The sequence below is a fragment of the Chelonoidis abingdonii genome, chromosome 11, assembly GCF_003597395.2.
Source record: "Chelonoidis abingdonii isolate Lonesome George chromosome 11, CheloAbing_2.0, whole genome shotgun sequence".
Taxonomy (NCBI): domain Eukaryota; kingdom Metazoa; phylum Chordata; order Testudines; family Testudinidae; genus Chelonoidis; species Chelonoidis abingdonii.
In genome coordinates this window covers 40334710-40355996 of record NC_133779.1, presented here as the reverse complement: position 1 = coordinate 40355996, position 21287 = coordinate 40334710, and the positions used below count along the sequence as shown (strand labels likewise).

Genomic DNA, 21287 nt, shown 5'->3' with positions numbered 1-21287 from the left:
TAAGGGCAGCCCCCGCACGGGCGAGCAACGCGTTGCTGCACGGCGCCCCCCGGCCGGGCCTTCCGCCGAGGCCGGCGCGCCCGGGAGCCGGTCCTCCGCTAGGCTGGGGCGCGCCCCCCCGCGATCGCCCACGGCCCCCGGCCTGACCGGGCTGCGTCCACATGGCGGTGGCGCGGCCGGCACCCCCGTCGGCCCCATGCTGCTGCGGGGCTGGAGCCTACCGGCCCCCTCCGCCGGCCTCCCCGAAAGAGCAGCTCAGTAGCGGCCGCCGCGATGCTCCTTCCTCCCGGCAGTTCCTGCCGCCCTCTGCGCGCTGCCCTGCGCGCTGCCCGGACCTGCGCCCGGCCAGCCCCCGCGCACCCGCCCCTGGCTGGGCAAACTTGTTGGACTTGTTTTTCCGGCGCTGGCTGCTCCCCAGGTGGCGCTGGCCGAGCTCGGCTTTGGGGGGCAGAGTAAAGGGGCTCGGGCCCAGCCTGCGCCGCTGGGATTTTCAGCGCTCCTGCCCAGCGCAGCCCCACGGACTAACGGGGCGGGCTGAGGCGCCCAGGCCGGAGCCACGCAGCGCTAGGGCGGCTACCCCAGGCCGGAGGTACCCTCCTGCGCCAAATAACCACTAACTCGCTCGTTTTTGCTCTGTCCCCGCCCCCACCCCCGGCTGATTTGTTTTTCCCATTGGAAGGCATCGCTGTTTCCTCGGGCTGCCCCCGGAGATATGGCCATGGTGGCTGGAGGCTGGGGAGACCCGAACGGAGACACCAACGGGGTGGACAAGGGTTACCCCAGGACCTCCGAAGAGGACTCGGTGTCGCCCCAAGGTGGGGTGAGCGACCAGGAGCACGGGGACGAGGACAAGCCGGGCATCCAGGTGGACTGCACGGTGTGCGGGGACAAGTCCAGCGGGAAGCACTACGGGGTGTTCACCTGCGAGGGCTGCAAGAGCTTCTTCAAGCGGAGCATCCGGAGGAACCTGAGTTACACCTGCAGGTAGGGGCTCACCTGGCGGGCCTGGGCGGATTTGACCGCTAGAATCAGAGACTTGTAGGCCAGGAAGGGACCTCGCCAGGTCATCTAGTCCAGCCCCTGCCCTCATGGCAGCACTGAGCTGTCTAGACCCCATCCCTGACAGGTGTCTGTCTTAAAACCCCCCAGTGAGGAAGAGTCCACAACCCCCCTTGCCCCAGGCCTGCCCCTTGGGCCGCCATGTACCCTGGTGCAAAATGGGCCCTGTTCCTGGCCTCTCATGTGGTCCCTTGCACCAGCGCTGGTGATGATACACGGTGTAGGGTGCTGTGCAGGCCCTGCCTTGTGGTTAGATTTCCAGTACCCAGCTAGCCTGGCAGCTAATTAATTAATGGCTGTAAGGTTCTCTGCAAACCTGCAGCGGTTGTTATTATGAATCATGATGTTCCCCAGCGCCTCAGCAGAAAGCAGCCTTTTAAAAAACTTGATGTGGTGGCTAATTCAAACCAAAAGCACAAATCCCCATCTGTTACAGAGCTCGATTCTCCTCTCGGTCTGGTGTAAATCAGGAGTAAGTCTTAAAATCAGTAGGGACACTGGAACTGGCTAGTGGCCTTGATTCCTCTTAGAAGAAGACTATTTTCCAAGGCAGAGAAGTAAACACAAGGCAGATCTAGGCTCACATGTACCGTAACAAGCCCTAGACGTTCTTGCAAATCAGATTTTGCATACCGGTACTGGCTAAGCCAGTAGATTCCATAAGAATGGCTGCCTACCAGCTTGGGTGCACAAGTGATTTCCTCAGTATTGCATCTGAGTGTCTGTATTAACAGAAATAGTCATTCACCGCCCTGGTCATGGTGGAAGTCAGAGGCTCAAACCTGATCAAAGAGCAAGTTGTGTTGCTGTATTTATCGTGCAGTTTCTGACCCACTCTGCTCTCAGTTCGTGTGGCCCAGATTCAAACTCCCCTATGTACTGTGTGGTACCTCCTCTTAGCTGGGGGTGAGACTGATTTCCTCTTTATCCTCAATTCTTAACAGCAGAAATGCTGTCTTGTGAAACTGACGTCAGGGACCTTGTGTGCGTGAAATTAATCCTGTAGCTGTTAAACTTTGTGCAGTTTTTTTGTCCTCTGCACTTTGGGTTTTGGAAAGTTGTGATATCCTAAAAACCTGCTGTTATGTTGCCACCGCTGTGAATTCTGGGCCTGTGGACACAACACATTCAGTGAACCTTTGCTATATCACTGTAGGGTGCCCCTGTTTCCCCAAATCCTGGTAATGATGCTTATGGACTTTGTAAAGTGCTTTGATATCTACCGATGAAGAGCACTAGATAAGAGCTACCTAGTCTTGTTACTTGAAGACTGGCTATATGTATCCTACTGAAAATACCAGGATTCTGAAGTACAGAGGGGACAAACGGCAAATGCAAAGAGTGTTTGTTTTTGCAAGGAAAGAAGATCGATTGTCTGTTGTTGCATAGTAGTTAGGTACAAGTGTATTGAGAAAAGTAGCACATCTTTCCAGCTGGAACTTCAGTGTATTTTTTCGCCTCTTGGGTCAGAGCATATATTTAGGGGTTAGCTTATTCGCTCTGTGCTAAGAAAAATGTAGGATAAAATAAAAATGTTAGTTTCTTAGTACACAGTTCCTAAGCGAGGGCAGATGCAATGCTTTCCCCAGGCAGTCCTGTAGTGGGCTTCCTTAAAGGAGTCACAGCAACATCAAGCCAAAATTGCTCTAATTTGAAATATAAAAACTGAGTTGGATGCAGTTTAGTTCTTGTACTAAATAATGACACATCCTAATTGCATAATTAGCACCATACACACCTCCTGTGTTCTCACATTTTCCTGTATCGCTACAGTGTGTCTAGGAGAACTTGCTAAGAACTCTTGGCTTTAAATACAACTATTTAAGTTTTAAAATAACATAAAAAGCTCTTTTCTTTTTAAAAAAATTTTTTTTTTTGCCCTTACTGTAACTCAAGGCCTAGATTCTCAGCTGGTAGAGATCAGTTTTGCTCTATGAAGTTCAGGTTTTGACCTGGGCTGTCTAAATGGAATTGGACCAAAACCACTGTTCATACCTTGGTTTGTCTGTTGTGAATTTCTCGCCCTCTTTACACAAGGATTTGTGATACAAACGATTTCTCAAGCTCCAGCCCAAACCGCTGTAACAGAGCTCTGGGATGAAGATGTCATCTAATGTATAGATTTATTGCTTCTCCACTAGGATAACTTTTGATCAGCAACACATTTTAAATGTGTTAAACACAGTGATGAGGTTCAGGGTGAATTAATTCCTGTATGAACGGTTGTTGAATCCGTACATGGCTCATCTCTGGAGTCATGTAAAAATTAGGATATTCACGTCAGGATTCCGAGGTCTAACCAAATGCTTGCACTCACATCAGCAACAGATGGGATTTCTTTGCAGATTGACTAGCCACTGTGCATGGGTTACATTTTTTTCCCTGCCTTTCTCTTGATCATGTGTTATTTTGCCAGTGATCCCGTTGAAAATATAAAGTCAAAATCAATTCTCTGCTTCATTTGCATGCTTTTATACCATCCTCATGTCTATGCATCGTCTCCCTTGACAAACTAAGGTGCAAATTCTCAAACACTCTGCGCCCACAGTGGGGGGCAGATTTTTCCAGCCATTTTTCTTCAAAAGACCTCCGCCGCCAATGTGCCGAGCGTCTTAGAAATTCTGGTTGCTTATTTTACTGCCTAATTGGGAGCAGAGCCCTTATGAAAATCAGGCCCCAAAGGGGTGACTGCCATGTCCTACTTACGCAGGAACAAAGCTCAAGGTAGCATTTTGCAAAATCCTTTGAAAACAAGGGGCGGGAACTCACCTGGAATGCACATGATCAGATTTTGGGAGTGTGTTAAAGCCTCCTTCGCACCCCACCATTTACTTCTCTTAAATAAAACAGCACATTGGGTTCTGGCTGAAGAAGGCCCACGATTCCAGACACTGGGGCAGTGCAGCTGTGTGCGTTCTAGCTTTGGATCCTGGAGAGACGCTCTGGATAGCCGTCTCTCTTAGGGGTCGAAAACCAGGGGTTTGTTCTCCCAACATCCATTGCTTCACATCCCAGACTGTGGGAACCTGCGTCTCGTTCCGTGAGTGTGATGGCAAGTGGGGTCTGAGTGCACAGAAAAGGGCTGCAGCGCTCAAAAGAAACGGATGCTCCGAAATCCTGGCTTTGATTCAGCAAAACACTTGAGCATGTGCTTAACTTTAAGCATGTGAATCTGCTCATCCCTGTTCATTAAAACACTTAATGGGAGCAAGTCTCCTTGAAGTCGATGGAATTTCATAGCAGGCTTAGATGCTTTTCAGAATCGGGGCCGAAGGCTTTCATGGGGCTTAGGCCTCCTGAATTATTAGTATTTACCATTGTTTGTAACCACTCCTGATCAGAGCAGCAGGGGCTGGTAGTTATGGGTCATGTCTGTTTACTTCTCTGGTTGTTTTCCTAGTCACGTCTTGTCTGGCGTTGATCCAAAACGTAGGGCCTGAAGTGACGAGGATGAGGATGCGTTTTCTTTTGCTTATCCTTGTTTGCACGTGCGCAGGGCCAGGAGAAGAGCCCGTGAAGATGGGACCAGGGCTGGAAGCTTGGTTCCCCACCTCTGCTCTGACTCACCCACCCTTCGCTATCAGAGCGACCCTGCTGAGTCACTTACCTCTCCACACAGTCTGGAAAATAGATCTCAGCTGCTGGAAAGCGGCTGGGCGGGTTTTGCAAGCCTCGTGTTTTGGGCCAGGTTGGGAGACCCTTGCTGGTACGTGCAATCATGGACCTGCTCCCAGCTCGCGATTGGGCCCGTTGTGATTGCAAGCATTGTTACTCTTGTAACAATAATGTCCAGGCTCTGCCCGGCTCCCCACTGAGCCTTCTCTCATCCTCCTCTTCATATCCTTCACCCTTCCCTGAGTCCTCTCCCTTACTCTTTTCACCATTCATGCCTCGCACCCCCCAAGTGACCTTCCCCTCAAAGCTCCCTTGGGCCCAGATCCTTGACTGCTGCAAGATGCACAGCTCTCTTGAAAACAGTGGTGCTAGACAGATTCATGCCAGCTGAGGATCGCCCTGGGTCTGCATAGCCCATCTATAAAACAGAACAGGAGCCAATCTCGTTTTCAATCTGCTTACACTGTACGCTCGGAGCAGGGGGCAGGGGCCAGGCGTTTGCAGAGCCTACCGAATATGGGGTGCCACCCCCACTACCAGTAACACTAACAGGGCAGTGCATCGTCTAATGCTACGCTTGGTCCGTTTCAAAGGATCCGTATGCAGAGGGGAAACGGGCAAGCTCTGGTCATTCCCCAGGGATTGACTGTTCTGGGGGTGCTGATTCTGCAGAAAGCTGGGTAAATGGGGATCAGGTGCACTGCCGACTCCCAGCTTTTGTCGCTCAGGCCATGTCTCCATGGGACTTTCCCAGTTTTCAGTCTAGCTGAAGGCAGGCGAAGATGGTTGTTTGCAGTGGTGGGGCCCCACTGAAGATGGCGTTGGAGGGCCGTGAACTGGTGTCTGCCCTGCACTGGTTTCAGTGGAGCTCCGACGGTTCAGGATCTGGCACAGTGACTTTTGCTGTTGACTTCAGAGGGGCCAGCATTGTGCCTTTGGCATGAGCCCCTTCTCCAAAGCGGAGTCACGGTTGCATGGGGGCAGATAATGATTTAACCCTGCCTACCCTAGAGGATTGCCCCCCATCCCCACCCAAGCCAGGCAAATCGCCCATGTCGACAAGGCCTTAGGCAGGCAGAGCTGAACGTGACACCCATGGAAATAAATCTGTAAGTGCTTAGTACCTGGGAAAGCAATCAACAGGCTTTAATGGGGCGGGGATTATTCTACTGTTTACTTAGCAGGGCAGGTAAATGAGTTGTGTGTGCTGGGAAGAGAAGTGACCCTTCCCCTCTTCTGCCTGGGAAGGGCTGAGATGTTCTCATAGGAAATAGCTGGAATTCTTCAAGCATCTGGGAACAAAAGGAAGGCTGGCTCAGCTGTTTTCAGTTTAAACTCCGCTGCCCCCTCCTTCATGCTGGGAAGGCCTAGCCGGCCGTGTGGGAGAGCAGCTCTGGCAGGGTGGGGGCTAGACCCTTTCCCAAGCAATGGATCCTGGGCGCAGATGGGCCCTCTGACCCCCATTCTGGGGAGGCACTTGAGTGCGTAAGCAGAGCCCTGTGCCAGGCAGCACATTCGTAAGCGCCGTTCTGAATAAAAATGATCTGCTTCTGGGGGGCCTAGGGCGAGTGCGGGGCCTCTGCGTAGGGGTGAATTTCATTTAGGGGTCGCAGCAACTCGGGGCAGTTCTTGCTCCCCACGAGAGCTGTTTGGCGAGGCAGAGTTTCTGTCTTGCTGTCCATGTGTGCAGTGCCTGGCACAATGGAGTCCCCATTTCTGTTGAGGCCTCTCAGCCCAGCATTAATGCAATACAGCTCTCAGCCCAGTCTGTCTGTCTAAAATACTCCTCAGGCTCCCATTCCTAGAGTATCTGGGCCTGTCAAAATCTCTAATGTATTCATCCTCCCAACCCCTCCGTGTAGCAGGGCACTTTTGTCCCCATTGGACAGGGAAACTGAGGCACAGAACGATCACATGACCTGCTCGAGGTCCCACAGAGGAACCTGTAAATTGAACCCCAGTTTCGTGCCCTATCATCCTCACCTTCCCCTGTACTTACCTAACAAAATACACTTCTTTTGGGTCAGCACTTTCCTACCCCCTTGCAATGGCGTGTTCTTGTCTGATTTGCACACAGGTCTAACCGAGACTGTCAGATTGACCAGCACCACCGCAACCAGTGCCAGTACTGTCGCCTGAAGAAGTGCTTTCGTGTGGGAATGAGGAAAGAAGGTAACTTGGCCCACTGTTCTGCAAAAACACCTGGGTGGCCTCCCTTCTCCGAATGTTGGAGTCTGATACTTGCTAGCCAGTTGAGCATTCCTCAGGCATAGAAGAGATCCCAGCGCGTGTGAGGGGTGTAGCTGGCTCCTGTGTCAACTGCCTCCCACACAGACACTGCCGTAGGAGCAGTGCCACGCTGATTCCCCGCTGGCATATGTCCCCATGGGGTAGACAGACGTGCTAGCTGTGCGCAAGCCAGCATGCTAAAAGTAGCAGTCTGGACATTGTCACATGGGTAGCTGCTAGAAAACAAGCCTGCCTATCACCCCTGGGGCCAGAGCTCAGCTGGCTAGCCTGTCTACCTGGCTTGCTCCCAGCTGCAGGGTGGATGTACTCGTAGAGACCAGAGCAAAGGGAGGTAACTTAGAGCAACCTCTGAGCTGCTCTATCTTTCACCGATAAGCTGTGGCCAATGCAAGGTCACTGTGAGAATCAGTGCAGAGTATATCTAGGACTGTCCTCCCCAGCGTGCATTGGTGCTACGGGAGCCGCGCACTTCCTTGGGGCCGGGTTTTGACAAGAGCTCAGCTCCCATTTAGGCATCTTAATGAGGCCCAGATTTGCGAGAGCTCTCAGCCCCCAGCGGCTCCCATTGTGACGCTGATGGCCAGATTTCCAGGAGACCTCCACAGCCAGTGAGCATTCTTGAAAACCCAGCCGCTTGGGTTGATGCCTAATGGAAACTCAGCTCTCTGGAAAGCCAGGCCCTTGGGGCATGAGTTAGAGTCCTGCTCTGGACCAGCTGGAATGCCAGGTCTTGAATTTGCGTTGCTTGGAAACGGGAGGTGGGCTGGTGGTTAACTATTAGCTGGGATTTTATCAAGGCTTTAGGCTACCAAAACCCACTGAAGTTCCAGGGGAGACTGGACAGGCAATAGGACCTTTTAAAAACGCCAGTCGTCGTCTGCGTGGGTCAGAATTGTGGGCGGTCAGTACATGCCTCCTGGATGGGTTGTTTTCAAAGCGCAGAGGGCAGCTAGGTGCATAACTCCCAGTGGACACCCATGGGATTTGGGTGCCTAACACTTGTCTCTGCGTTTGAAAACCTCCCCCAGTATTTTTAAACACTGGCTGTTCCCTGCAACTAAACTAACCCCTCCGGTGTCTGGAAGGGGCAAGGAATCAGCCATATCTCCCTCACCGGGGCTTCCTCTGCCATGAAGGGGATTATCTGCTGGGGTGGGACCAGCGTAATGGCCCTTCCTGCTTCCCACAGCAGCTCCCAGCCTCCAGGCATGTTCCGGGAAGGAGTGGGCCCCCTGCAATCCGGCTATCCTGGCCTGTAGGACGGGACCATTGGAGCCAGGGCAACAGTTAGATCAGTGCCTGGGGCTCGCAATCCGAACCAGTGCCTCTTGAGAAGGAGACGAGAGTAACCCCCCCCCTCCCGAAAATGCACCACGCCCTGCCTCGGACTGAGCAGCTGCAGATTCTCCTTTTGTTTGGCTTTTAGAACTAGTAAAAACTGCTCGCCAGCTGCCTAGAAAACCAGGTGAGTAAATGCTACAGCAGAGGAGGTGGTTGCCGGATCAGATCCCGAAGCTGAGGCCCAGCCAAACTACCTGTAAATCCCAAGGCACAGGATCTGACTGGACATGTTCTAGGGAGGATTAGAAACTCCCAGCCTGATCTCCTCTCTCATGCCCGAGCTTCGCCCGGTGCAGTGGAATGCTTCCTGCTTTGTGCTGGCGGGAGCAAAACTGGGGCCTCTGGGAAATAGGGTTAGATTTTTAATCCGTGTTAAAACCAGCCCTGGGAGTGGGCAAGTGGGTTGGGGGAGTCAGGAACTCCCAATTCCTTCTCTTAGTAAGTTACATTCCACCCCCTACAATTTACACCAGTTGAGGATTTTGCTCCCTGTGTATCTTGTGCACCGTTGCTGCAGTTGGAGAGACTGAGCTAATACCCTTCTGCTGGTTTGATGCCAGCAAGACTCCTTTGTCGTCAGCGGAATTGCCCCAAGGAAACACAGTCGAGGATCTGGCCCTTACCACAAGGTCTTGTGGAGCGCACCTGCTGTCCTAGGAGCTGGTCAGGGAATCCCCGCACGGATTGTGAGATCTGGGAGCAGCCGTTATTGTCACAGTGAAATCCCAGTCTCAGGGCAGAATACAAAACCCTTTCTGCGGTTTCAGTCCGCCCTTGGGCGGCTCCCGTACCAGTCCAACAGGTGGTGTTTGTTTGGAAAGCCAAAGCCTTGGCTCGAGTCGATGACTCACCTGGAACCTTGTACCAGACCACCTGACCTAGCAGCTTTAAAGGTCGCAGATGGAAACTGAGATGAACTTAGAATAATCCTTTGCAGTTCCAATATTGACTCAGTTATGCACATTTCTGTGGCAATGTATCGGGGGGGCGTATGGGCAGCAGATGACGTTAGCGGCTGTTCTCTTTATCTTGGCATCATGTTGCATTGAGAGTAGAACCCAGAACATTTTAAAGCATTTCTTGAGTCCATTTCTCAACTTTCCAGAGCTGGAAAGCAGAGGAATCCCTGTTACTCAGCACCTTCTCTCCTCCCCTTAACGCAGGAGTCCCGCCTCGATCAGGAACTCCTCTGTGCCATGTCACAAGGCGCAGTCAAGGAGCCAGGCAGTGCACTTGAGAGGTGGCAATCTCAGCAAATCCTTTCCGACAACATGCCATTGGCACTCATTGCCATAAGATAGCACTGGCACTCAGAATGCAGCAGAGTGGTTTCTAACTGAGGCAGAACATGTCTATGGAGAATGAGAATATCCAAAGGTGTTGTAGGAAGCATTAAAAATAACCAAGAGCTTTGGAGTGGCTATAAAGCTTCTTGCTTCAGGGCATAAACCAATGGCGGGTCAGGAAGGAATTTCCCCAAATTATCCCATAACTGTCCACTGCAGGGTTTCTTGTGCCTTCCTTTTGAAGCAGTTTGTTTTGGCCATGGTTGGAAGCTACTGGACTAAATGGGCCATGGGTCTGATCCAGTTTGGCCATTCCAAGTTCTTAGGTTTGCAATCTTCATTTGAACAAAAGAGTTTAGGCCAGAGTTTTCAGAAGCAGCCACTCATTCAGGATGCTTGACTTGAGACCCTGGCTGCCTGATTTTTTCAGAGGGGCTGCTGCCACTGTTGCTCCACGAGGTCTGAGAGCAGAACTGACTGGACAAGATGGCTAGCTGCAAACGTTGCGGTTTTGCTAGGGCCTTGGGGGTTGCTTGGGAAGGGAGTGACAAGCAACAGAGTCCTGTTGGGAAGAGCTGACAAGGGTTTTGAGCAATGGAGCTGGCAGAGTGATTTGCACAAGGGGAACGCAGGACATTAGAGACCTACTTAGAGTAGCACGTGACAACCCCCATCAGGGATCAAAGCTCTATTGTGGGAGGTGACCACAGTCCCCATCCCAGATTCCCCACCCACATTGTGCCATTGTTGACACCAGTGCAAAGCGAGACACTAGTAAAACACTGGATGTTCCTCGTTGGCATTTCACACCCAATTTGTCTTGGTGTCAGACCACAAGGTGCAAGGCGGGGGCATGAGGTGTCAGAGAGGATGTGATGAGAGGCAGGGTCGGGGAAGGATGGGTAACAGCATGAACAGAGTTTAGCAGACAAATTCACCACTCGCTTTTTGCTTGATGTCAGGCAGGATTTGTATTTAATAGTCTCCAGCGCTTTTCATCTCGGGACCTCAATGTGCTTTTCGTGGGAGGGCAGGATCATTCACCTCCTCTGTGAAATGGGAAAACTGAGGCATGGAGCGGGGCAGTGACATCCCCAAGGTCTCCCAGCAGGCCAGGCCAAAGCTGGGACTAGAACGAGAGGAACAAGAAATTCTTCGCTCCTTTCCTGAAGCTCTTCACACACAGCCATGTTTCCATGGCATTCAGTGAGATTGGGTGCCTCTGCTGGCCAGATTCCCAGCTGGCATAAATCAGGAGAGAGCCTGTTGCATCTGATTTTCAGAGGTGGCGAGTCCCCATGAAATTAGCACCTCCTGCTTGCAGTCATTTTCCTCTTCCACGGCATCCCTTCCCTCCCCGCGTCTGCAGGTTGGCAGCAGAGGCTAAAGGTTTGGAGACAAGGCGCGAGGTGTCTCTCATGACTTAAGGCTCTGTGCTTGCCAGTAAAGTCATGTGCGTGACATCTGTTAATGAGCACAGCGAGAGTAGCTGTGCGCTGGGCCCCAGTGGGCAGCGACACTGGGTGGATTTCAGGCTGTGCTCAAGGTAACAGATTTAGGCTCCAAGTTAGCAAAACGCTTATGCACACGCTTGAGTCATTTACGCTGCTTCAGTGAATCTGGGCCAAAGGACAGATCCTCTGCCAGTGTAAATGGGTGTGGCCCCTCCAGAGATCTGACCCAACAACTGGACGGGTGATTGAAGTGCCCACGCTGGTCTGTCTTGCAAGCTTAAAATGCTTGAATCTCCCTGGGATGGAAGTTGGGGGTGGGGGAGTTTCAGCTACATTCGTGGGACCGAAATCCATTCTTGATGCTCATGACAAGACTGGCCAATCCCACTAGAAAGGGGCCAGCACTTGACACTTAGCTGTATAAAGTTGGATGCTTAGATGAGCATCCTGGTTTGCAGCGGTGCTCTGCTGAGCCCAATGGGATTTTCTCAGTGCACACTGGACTGGGACTCAGGAGATCTAGGTTCTCTCTTCCTGTCTCTGCCACTGGTCTTCTGGGTGACCTTGGGCAAGTCCTTTCCCCTCCCTGTGCCTCAGTTTCTCCATGCAACACACTTTGAGCTCTACTGATATAAAGCACTAGGTAGTAGTATTTAAGCTGCCTAAATATGGAATTAGGTACCTAATTTTAAGTACGCACCTTGAAAATCACAACCATTGTTCTGGGCAGATTCCACCTTGCTGTGGGCAAAGATCGAGGGCAGTGGCATCCTTCTGTGGTTCGGTTAGCCACCGAGTATTTACTTCTCCCCAGGCGGTGGTAGAAATGTAAATAGCACAGGGAAGCGATATTAGGAGCAGGACTTAATTTCGTCCTTCCCGGCCAGTCAGGACAGCACTGTTGTCACTTACTATGATTTAGAGCTCTAATTTAAGTGCTGCAAGAACAGCCCATAAATTAATTACTGGGGGCTGAGCAAACAGTGGGTGCTAAAGGGGGCTGAAAAATAGCTTTCTTAGCATGCAGTTAGGAGGAGGAGCACCTCCAGGGTTAACAAGCGTACTGAAGATGTATGTTTCCATTGCATAGATGACCTTGGTTGGCCCTCATCTCACTACAGAGCAAAGGGCGGGATTTTATAACTTCACGTGACCACTTGGAGATTAGAAACCTAGACTTAGTGCAGTTTGGAATCCTGCCTGCTAATGGAGATGAAATCAGCTGTCCCAGAGGCCAAGATTATCTGCAGATTGATCCTGGGTTTCCTTAACCCTCTTGCAAAACCCCATGTGGTGCTGATCTCCTTGTTCGGCTCTGGGGGCTCCTCGTCCTTAACCCCAGGAGTCCTCCATGCTTCTGGTGCTAAAACCAGGCCTATCTCCCAAGCTTTAAATGCTCTAGAAGAGACCTGGGGGCCTGCATCTGTCATTCAATGCCCTTCGCTAGAGGCCCTAGCTGTGTCACGGATCTCTGGGGTTAGGCACTCATTTACAGCTAATTAGGGAGCGGGGGAGGGGTGATATCACCAAAGTGCTAAGGAGGTTTATCTTACTTTCAGATCAATATTTCTAGTGTGTGTAACTGGCCAGGTATGCGTCATGTACCCCTCCAAGGGCTGGATAACAGCCTGCTACTGATACCAGTTAATGGAGTGACCCTTGCGCTCTGAGGCCTGAGCTGTGGTGCTGAAGGTTTGAGGAGCCCACTCTGCTGGCAACCCCGGTCCTTACACGGGGCGTTTACAGCTCCCAAACTGATTCTAATGAGGCCCAGTGGGCCAGGTATTGCTCTGGGAGTCCGGCTCCGCCACGGAGCTGCTGGGTGACTTTAGGCAAGTCATTGCCCTGCTCTGTGCCTCAGTTTCCCCTCCCACCCTTTGCCTGTTCAGACTCTGAGGCAGGGTCTGTCCTGGATTGGATGCAAGTAGGTGCTGCTCCAAGCCTGCCAGCCCCTGATCTCTGCTGGGGTCCCTAGATGCTACCGTAATACTCATAACAGCGACTGCCTCATCTTGTAGCCGCTTGCAGCCTCTGGGGTGGGGACGTGGCTGGACTGAATGCCCAAGACGACGTTGCGATGATAGCGACAGCACGTGCCGTTGCCATGTGGGATCTAATCTCTCCTCTTGCTTCCTTTCCAGCTGTCCAGAGAGGCAGGATCCCCCCCACCCACTCCAGCACCAGCCCGAACGCCATGCCCAGCGGGGAGTACTACAACGGGCAGCCGGTCTCGGAACTCATTTCCCAGCTGCTCCGGGCAGAGCCCTACCCGACTGCCCGCTACGGCTCGCAGTATGCCCAGCAGGGCAGCGTGATGGGCATCGACAACATTTGCGAGCTGGCGGCCAGGCTGCTCTTCAGCACGGTGGAGTGGGCCCGGAACATCCCTTTCTTCCCCGACCTGCCAGTCTCGGACCAGGTGGCCTTGCTGCGCCTGAGCTGGAGTGAGCTGTTCGTCCTCAACGCCGCGCAGTCGGCGCTGCCGCTGCACATGGCCCCCCTGCTAGCCGCGGCCGGCTTCCACGCCTCCCCCATGTCCGCAGACCGCGTGGTGTCCTTCATGGACCAGATCCGGATATTTCAGGATCAGGTGGAAAAACTGAACAGGCTGCAAGTTGATTCTGCCGAATACAGCTGCCTGAAGGCCATAGCCCTCTTCACGCCAGGTGAGTGGCTGGTTCATGCTAATCTTCATGACAGTGTTACGGCTACAGGTCTCAGCTGAGCTCCAGGCCGGCTGCAGCACACACACAGTCAGAGCCAGGCCGTGCCCCCAAAAGGCTACAGACTAAATAGACAAGACAAAGGAAGGATCAGTATCCCCATTTTACAGGTGGGAAACTGAGGCAGGGAGCAATGATGAACCAGGTTTTTAAAAGGTATTTAGGCACCTAAAGATGTCAGTGGCTGCTAGGGAGATTTTTCAAAAGCAGCTAGGCACCTGCGTCCACCAATACCTTTAAAAGGCTGGCCCTAAGTGACTTGTCCAGGCCCTCTGGGGAGTCGGTGGCAGAGCTGGGCCTTGAACCCCTGTCTCTTGCTGCCATGTGGAACATTCTCCACCGCCCACTTCTGCCACAAGAGGAGGATAGCGCCGGTAATATCACAGCTGCTCCCATTGTGACGTCTAATTGCACCAAAGCACGTAATCATCCTTGCATTTAAGAGATGCTTCCCTTAATGATGAGAAAGGAGGCAGCCACCACGAGATGCTGCAAGGATGGGGGCCACCCTCGGAAGTCAAAGTTAGCACTAGGTGTCAGAGCGGTAGCCGTGTTAGTCTGTATCAGCAAAAACAGCAAGGAGTCCTTGTAGCACCTTAGAGACTAACAAATTTATTTGGGCATAAACTTTCGTGGGCTAGAACCCACTTCCATCAGATGCATGGAGTGGAAAATACAGGAGCAGATATAAATACACAGCACCTGAAAAGATGGGCATTACCTTACCGAGTGGGAGGCCAGTGCTAATGAGCCAGTTCGATTAAGGTGGAAGTGGGTTGTTCTCAACAGATGACAAGAAGGGAGGAAAAATCACTTTTGTGGTGCTGATGAGTTCAGTGTAATCAAGGTGGCCTGTGTCAAACAGCTGACAAGGAGGTGTGAGTACGTTCGTAAGTTGGTGCTGTAATTCTGTGAAATGAAACCCTACTCCCCTCATCGATGTGATTGGCCCCGTGACGAGATTTTCCCTGCTCTGCCTTGGGGAAACGGGTCTTCCTGCTCGTAGAGCAGTGGTCCTGGAAGAGCGACAGGCTGCTCTGAAAACTCCTCCTTCTGTGTGTTGGTATTTATGAATCTGCGGCACCCTCCCCGTCCCTCCTCAGGAAGCCTTTGCACTGTATGACCTTAGTGCAAAGCCCCGGAGTTGTAATTAACGGATACTAGAGAACAAGGATGATTCAGTGTTTTGGGTGCTTGAGTGGGACATTCCCTCCTCTGCCACTGACCTTCCTGCATGACCATGGGCAAGTCTCTTAGGGCTAGCCAGGCTTAGTCCCTCGGTTCTGTACAGTGGGGATAGTAGCACTGCCTGGGGGCGTTGTGAGGATAAAGATGCTAACGATGGTGAGGTGACGGGATGTGCGTCAGAGATACCGTCCATTGAGCCAAATTAGCATGTGGTGGTTGTAGGTGGCCCCAGGAGCAGTCTGAAGCCTGAGGTTTTCAAAGTAACCTAAGGGCTTCAAGCCCGCAGGGTAAAATTTTTCAAAAAGCTACCAAGTCACATAGGGACCTCGGTCATGTTGGGTTTCGATGGGATATAGGGATAAAACTTTCAAAAGTACCTAACTCTTGTGGTGTTTCAGTCTGATGAGGGTGCCTAATTCCCATAGGCTCCAGCCTAAAGGTAGTGACTCCAATGCACATCCTGTGAGCAAGGTGACTTTCCAGCGGGGGGAGACGCTCCATGGGTTTCACGTAATGTTAAAGCTCCAGATAAGTCAGTCGCAACCAGTTAACTTTATAAGATACATTAAAGAGCCTTTGCCCTAAGAATGGAACAACTTGTATCTGTAAATACTGCAGCACAACGCAAAAGGTGTGTCCCTTTACGAGCCATTCCAACCTCCACGCAAGGTAGCAATCCGGTTGGCCTGTGTATCCACTGCACGATCCCAGGGGTCCCTAGCTCCCGAGGGGAGCTAGCGGAGTAACCTGGCTATCTAACACTGCCTGGCCTGCTGCTGCTTCCTCCTTCCTAGAGAGGGGAAAAAAATGACAGGATGGGCCCTTTAATGGATGCGTTGACCAGAGCAGCCTGACAATGTGGGGTTTGAATTTAATCACCAATTGTAGCTCGTCAGCCAATCAGCTCGTTCTCCTGCCCACTGCCAGCGAACGAGATAAAGTTTCTGTCCTCTCACAAATCAAATAGTCTGGGTTGGGTTTTCTGGCTTGTATCGTTTATATTAAAAACCCAGTCGCGCTACCCCCTTGTGGTTGGATTAAGCACCCGCAGGCTTGTTCTTGTTTAGGTAAGAGGCCATTTGCGTGGGGGCCAGACAGTACAATGTTTGGCTCGCAGTAGTGAGACATGCGCGCCAGGCGTCTAATGCAGTGTTGCATGGATAGCTGCTGAATGCCGGTAATTGGATTTAATTGGGAAACGTGACAGGAAGGTCAAGGTAGCCAAAGATGCAAGATGGTGGAGGCGGGGGAGGAGAAAAGGATGTTCTAGGACTTGTCCTGACTGCAGGGCCATCGCCATGTGACAGACAGGCACCGGCAGGCCCTGGCTTGATGCCTTTCCACCTCCGTTTAACGTGGCAGTGCTGCCGTGTTCTTAAAATATCTGGGCTGGCAGATAACCCTGCCACGAGCTGCTGGATGGTTAATAAAATAGAAGCCGGCAGCGTTTCTGCATCAGCTGGCAGGGTGAGTTGCTCATACTTAGAGATTGACTTCAGGGAACTCAAATGAAAGCTGTCGATGCAGGGTTGGCAGGCTATGCCCGGCTACATGATTGTGTTGTTGGCATCTCAGGGCTCCTGTGCCAATGCAGCCTGCAGTGGGAGCAGTGGGTCTACCCTGGGTTTACACTGAAACCAGTCTACACGCCCACTCTGAGGCTTCCCACGGAGCATTTTTGCAACCGTGCTGCTCTCAAGGGCGATATTGTGCCATAAGAGGTGGGGAGGGGTTCAGCCTCTTCTGTTCATTTGAGGAAGCTTTGTCCCTGCTGACCGATTACAGACTAATCCCTTGCTTTATAGAGCTCTTTCCATCAGAGTGCAGTATTGTTATCCCCATTGTATAGATAGGAAAATTGAGGCACGTGGGGCGGGAGGGGGTGACTTGCCCAAGGTCACTGAGTGGGTCCAGTGGCAGAGCCAGGAATTGACACCCATGTCCCTTATACCCCAAGACAGTGCTCTATCCACTAGACAATGCTGACTGCCAGCCTGTCACGGAGTCTGGCCCTGCACCCCTCTTCCTGGGACCCACACTGACTTTTATCCAGCCAGTAAAACAGAAGGTTTATTGGACAGCAGGAACACAGGTTACAGCAGAGCTTGCAGGCACAGTCCCGGACCCCTACACTGAGTCCTTCTGGGGGTTCAGGGTGCTTGGATCCCAGCTAGGATCCCCTGAATTCCTCCCCATAGCCCAAACCCAAACTGTCCTGCCTCTCCTCCTCCGGCCGAAAAAAACCCCTTTGTTTGCTTCTCCTCCGCCCAGCAGCTCCCCCTCCCCCCTGCCGGCTCACATTACAACCTGACTACCTGTCCCTCACCTACAGACATCCCCTGCTTTCCCGTTCCCCACACAGACAGTCCCTACTCCATCACACAGCCCAGGCATAGATTCTGGCCCTTCTGTAGCCAAGGGAGGGGTAGGAGCAGAAGATCCTGCTAAGGGACCTTGCTGTGTTAATTCAACTCTCCCAGGAAGTGCTTAGATTCGAGGGTGATGGAAGCCCTAAGGTAGGTAGGTACCATGGTCTGCCGTGCTGGTGGCCCCTGGACTGGGTGGGCTGCATGCCGTGGGCCCAGTTCATCTCCCCTGCACCTGGCAGAGCAGGAGGGGTTTGCTCTGGTGTGAGTGGCTGCAGAAGGTGCAGGGCGATGGATGGATTGGCCATCTCGGGGCCTTCTGGGCCACGGAGGTGAGAGTGCTGATAACTGCCCTGCTGCTCCCATCATGGCCGACCAGCTCTCCGGGTGGTGCTGGTCCGCCAGGAGTGTTAGCGGTGGTGCTGGGTTGGATATGGGGTAACTGAGCCATGTGATGACCTGGGACACACGCAGTCAGAGGAGAGGAGCTAGTAGCCCTGCCCGGCCTTCGCATCTCGGAAGTGGAGCACTACCGTGTGTCGGCGTTTGCCCAGCCCTTAGCACAGTCTGGTGGGGACATCTGGAGCTGTGCAATCTCTGTTCCCTGCTAACAATTCTCCCCCTCCTTCCCCCCTGCCTTTTGCAGATGCCTGCGGCCTCTCGGACCCTGCCCACGTGGAGAGCTTGCAAGAGAAAGCTCAGGTGGCCCTCACGGAGTATGTCCGTGCCCAGTACCCGTCTCAGCCCCAGCGCTTTGGCAGGCTCCTGCTGCGGCTCCCGGCGCTCCGGGCAGTGCCAGCTTCACTCATCTCTCAGCTCTTCTTTATGAGACTGGTGGGGAAGACGCCCATTGAAACACTAATTAGGGACATGCTGCTGTCTGGGAGCACATTCAACTGGCCTTACGGGACGGGGCAATAGGAGACAGCCGGAATTCTCCCCTCGTGGGCCCAGCCCCAGCCCCAGCTCGGGAACTCCAGCCCGTTCCACCAGAAACCCTTCCTAGCTGGGTCTTCTGCTGAGTGGTTTCTGCGAGGCCAGAGGCTCTGGCCTGCGCGGTTCTTTTCCAGGCTGGAGTCGCAGACAGTGTGGTCCCCCACCCATGTGGCAGCGTTAGTTAGCGCCTCACCCAGGTGTTGTCCGTCAGCACACGGAATCCCCTCCCCACCCACGGAGTGGGTCAGCAAAGGGACGGAGCCTTTACTTTTCTGGGATGACTTTTCAGAGGGCTATGGGAGATGGCTCTGGACAGATGATGACTGGAACCAAACAGCAGGCGGGTCATACGGTCGGGTTTTGAACTTTTTTTTTTTCCTTTTTAGAAAAACCTCTCTGAAGGCAAGACAGGCTCGAAATCCCATCCCTGGGGTACTGGCCAGCAGAGGGGGGAAATGACTGGGGGCTATTCTGCTGCTCTGCTCGTTGCCTCTGAGCCAGTCTGGGGCAACCGGGTCTGCAGGCCTCTCCTCCCCCCACGTCTGCCTTTTGCGCACGAGCTGAATGACAGATCTCAGATAAAATAGCCAGCAGCCGTCTTTAGCAGAGCTTTTTGATCCCTAGAAACTATACCGGGGGAAAAGAGCGAGGGGTCTGTCCCCTAGCCAATGGCTGACAATTATAGGGAATAACAGAACTACCCAGGGTCAGAGGGGTTAAAATAACCCAGTTCGGGAAGGGAGATAAAGCCCTATGCTCCAGGGATGAGCCAGTTTGTGGTGGGGGGCAGGGGGAGGGGAAGGAAGGAGGAGTCAAATTAGGTCTTCGCCTGGGTTCTTGCATCATCTCCGCTTTCAGGGCCAAAGGGACCATTCTGCTCTGATCTGCAGCCCCCAGGCCCCATGCTGTCACCCAGTCATACCTGCATCTAACGCAACAACAGGGGGGAATCTAGGTGCTGGCCGTGGGCTGAGCCAGGCTACTGGGCTAGAAGGGCCACAGGTCAGATCCAGTCTGGCCTTCCACGGGGGACGAGCTCCCTGGACCAGACGCTCCAGTGCTTTGACCTGCCTGCTTCCCTCGACCGCTGTAGGCTGGTTAGCCTGCATTCACCTTGGCTCTAGCTACATGATTCCTCGCCTGGCCTGGAGATAGTATGTTGTGCGGGGGGGGGCATTTCCTATATTACAGATGACTTCCCCCCTCCCCTCGCATTCATTTCACCACTCAGCTCAAGCCAGTCCCTCTCCGCCTGTGATCCTGTCGGGGAAAGCTAGCAGCTGCTTTACACCGCAGACCCTTGTATATAGGAAACAGCATCTCCCCCCACCCTCCTTTTTTTCAGACACCCCTCTGTTTCCCTCTGCTAATTCTGCTGAGCCTTTGAGGAGAGGTAGCGAGCTTTTAAATTGCTTAAAGGCTGTGAACATCTGAAGCAGAATCGCTGCATGGCAAAATAAAAAGCAGACTGCAATTATTAAATCCAGGACAGGTAGTGGGTAAATCACTCTTTGCAAGGGCAGGGCTGGCCCAGATTCAGGGTTATGAGCTAAACTGGTAAGTGGGGCATGGTTTATTTATCCTGTTAAAAAAAAAAAAATCCCGTTCTTGTAGCAATTGCTGGTACCAGTGGGAATTGCTGCTGCAGAAAAGAACCTAGCGTGGGGGGTCAGTGCAGAGCGAGGCAGATCTGGGGCAGACCTTGTTCCTGGACTTGAGTGGCCTCTGCCTCACTAGCCACACTGCTCCCCAGTGATGCAAGCCTGAGTATCCTTGGTATAAACAGACTCAGCACAGACATCCCATCTCTCTGTAAACAAAAGAAAGCTAGATGGGTGGAAGACTTGTCATTTAGATCAAGCCCTGATTCTAAACCCCTTAACTGAAATCAATGCAGATGTTTCTTACGAAGGGGTGCTCTGTTTGGAGGAGAGTGGGGATGGCGCTGGCCTTCAACCATACGTGCTGGAGTGGGAATGAGCTGCCTGAATTTGAATACCTGCCTCCCCCACTTCAGTATATATTGCAGGAGACTTTTCAGCACAGCAGCCACACAAATCTTTGATCCAACTCCCCTAAAACCTCCTTCCAAGGAGCAATCTCATTTCCGTCTCTGAGGGAGGAGGAGTGTGACGAAGGCTCTCCATTAAACACCTTGGCACCCACTGGTTTTTAAAGGCTGGAGAAACAGCTGCTTTGCAGCCACCTTGTGGATTCACTTTGCCTGGAGTTAAGTCAAGGTTGCAAGGTGCCTGGGAGATACCAAGCACTAAATATGAGTATTACGTTCACGTTGCTGCTCCAAAATGCTCTCCTATGGGGGAGACGAATAGGACCCTGAACCTGCATTTTCCAAGCGTGACTAGGGATTCTGGGGACACCACAAAGGGGCATGATTTTCAGAAAGCAGGTGCTGGGTGAGCTCTGAAAGTGTAGCCCACTTTGAGGGCATCCAGAAATGGTGGCACCCAAAATCTCTAGTTGCACTTGAAAAGAACGAGGCCCTGAATTCTGCTGTTCTATGCAAAGAGCCTTAACACTAAACCTGATTGCACTTAACCCCCGAGAGCAGGGGCTTTTGGGACACCCAGGGGCATTGTGGGATATTATCATGCGTGGCAAACCCAGCTCAGAGCAACGATACTTGGAATTTTCAAGTAAGGTTTAGTGCCACGAAGCGATTTTTCTGTTCAGAAAAGACATGCTGCTGAATCCTGCTCAGAATCGACACCCCATTCCGGGTCCCTAAGGGGCTGGGAAATGAATCCCCCTCCCCCTGTCACCAAAGCAGCCTGTTAGTGCCGCTGTTGGACTGATTAGCCCCAGGGAAAACACGCCTGCAAAGGCCTCCTTAGAAAAGGGCTCAGCCAAAGAATCACAATAATAAAAGTGTGTTTCATGCTTCTGAGTAGTGCCTTCTTCTGGACTAGACTTTACTGGACACAATAGCGTGACCCGTATCATGCCATGACGCCTTGTCCCCTGCTAGGGGCTAGACAAAGAGTAGAGACAGTGTCTGCTCCTGCTGCCTGAGCGCCTGGGCACTTCTCTGCCACATGGGCTGCCCAA

The 21287-nt window shown here is 52.5% G+C and overlaps 1 protein-coding gene across 1 annotated transcript; it reads left to right on the top strand.

The window, feature by feature from the left end:
• The first annotated feature begins 314 nt into the window (after window positions 1-314).
• NR2F6 (nuclear receptor subfamily 2 group F member 6) lies at window positions 315-21123 on the top strand. Its single transcript, XM_032796497.2, has 5 exons — window positions 315-418; window positions 680-984; window positions 6752-6846; window positions 13147-13671; window positions 17929-21123. The coding sequence occupies exons 2-5, from the start codon at window positions 713-715 to the stop codon at window positions 18201-18203; spliced, it is 1167 nt and encodes a 388-aa protein (XP_032652388.1). The 5' UTR covers window positions 315-418; window positions 680-712; the 3' UTR covers window positions 18204-21123.
• The last annotated feature ends 164 nt before the right edge of the window (window positions 21124-21287 follow it).

Excerpts from the sequence above, each read along its gene's own strand:
- NR2F6 (XM_032796497.2), top strand. The coding sequence starts at position 713 with ATGGCCATGGTGGCTGGAGGCTGGGGAGACCCGAACGGAGACACCAAC. Across the intron at positions 985-6,751 it reads AACCTGAGTTACACCTGCAG|GTCTAACCGAGACTGTCAGA; the intron begins GTAGGGGCTCAC and ends ATTTGCACACAG. Across the intron at positions 13,672-17,928 it reads CATAGCCCTCTTCACGCCAG|ATGCCTGCGGCCTCTCGGAC; the intron begins GTGAGTGGCTGG and ends TGCCTTTTGCAG.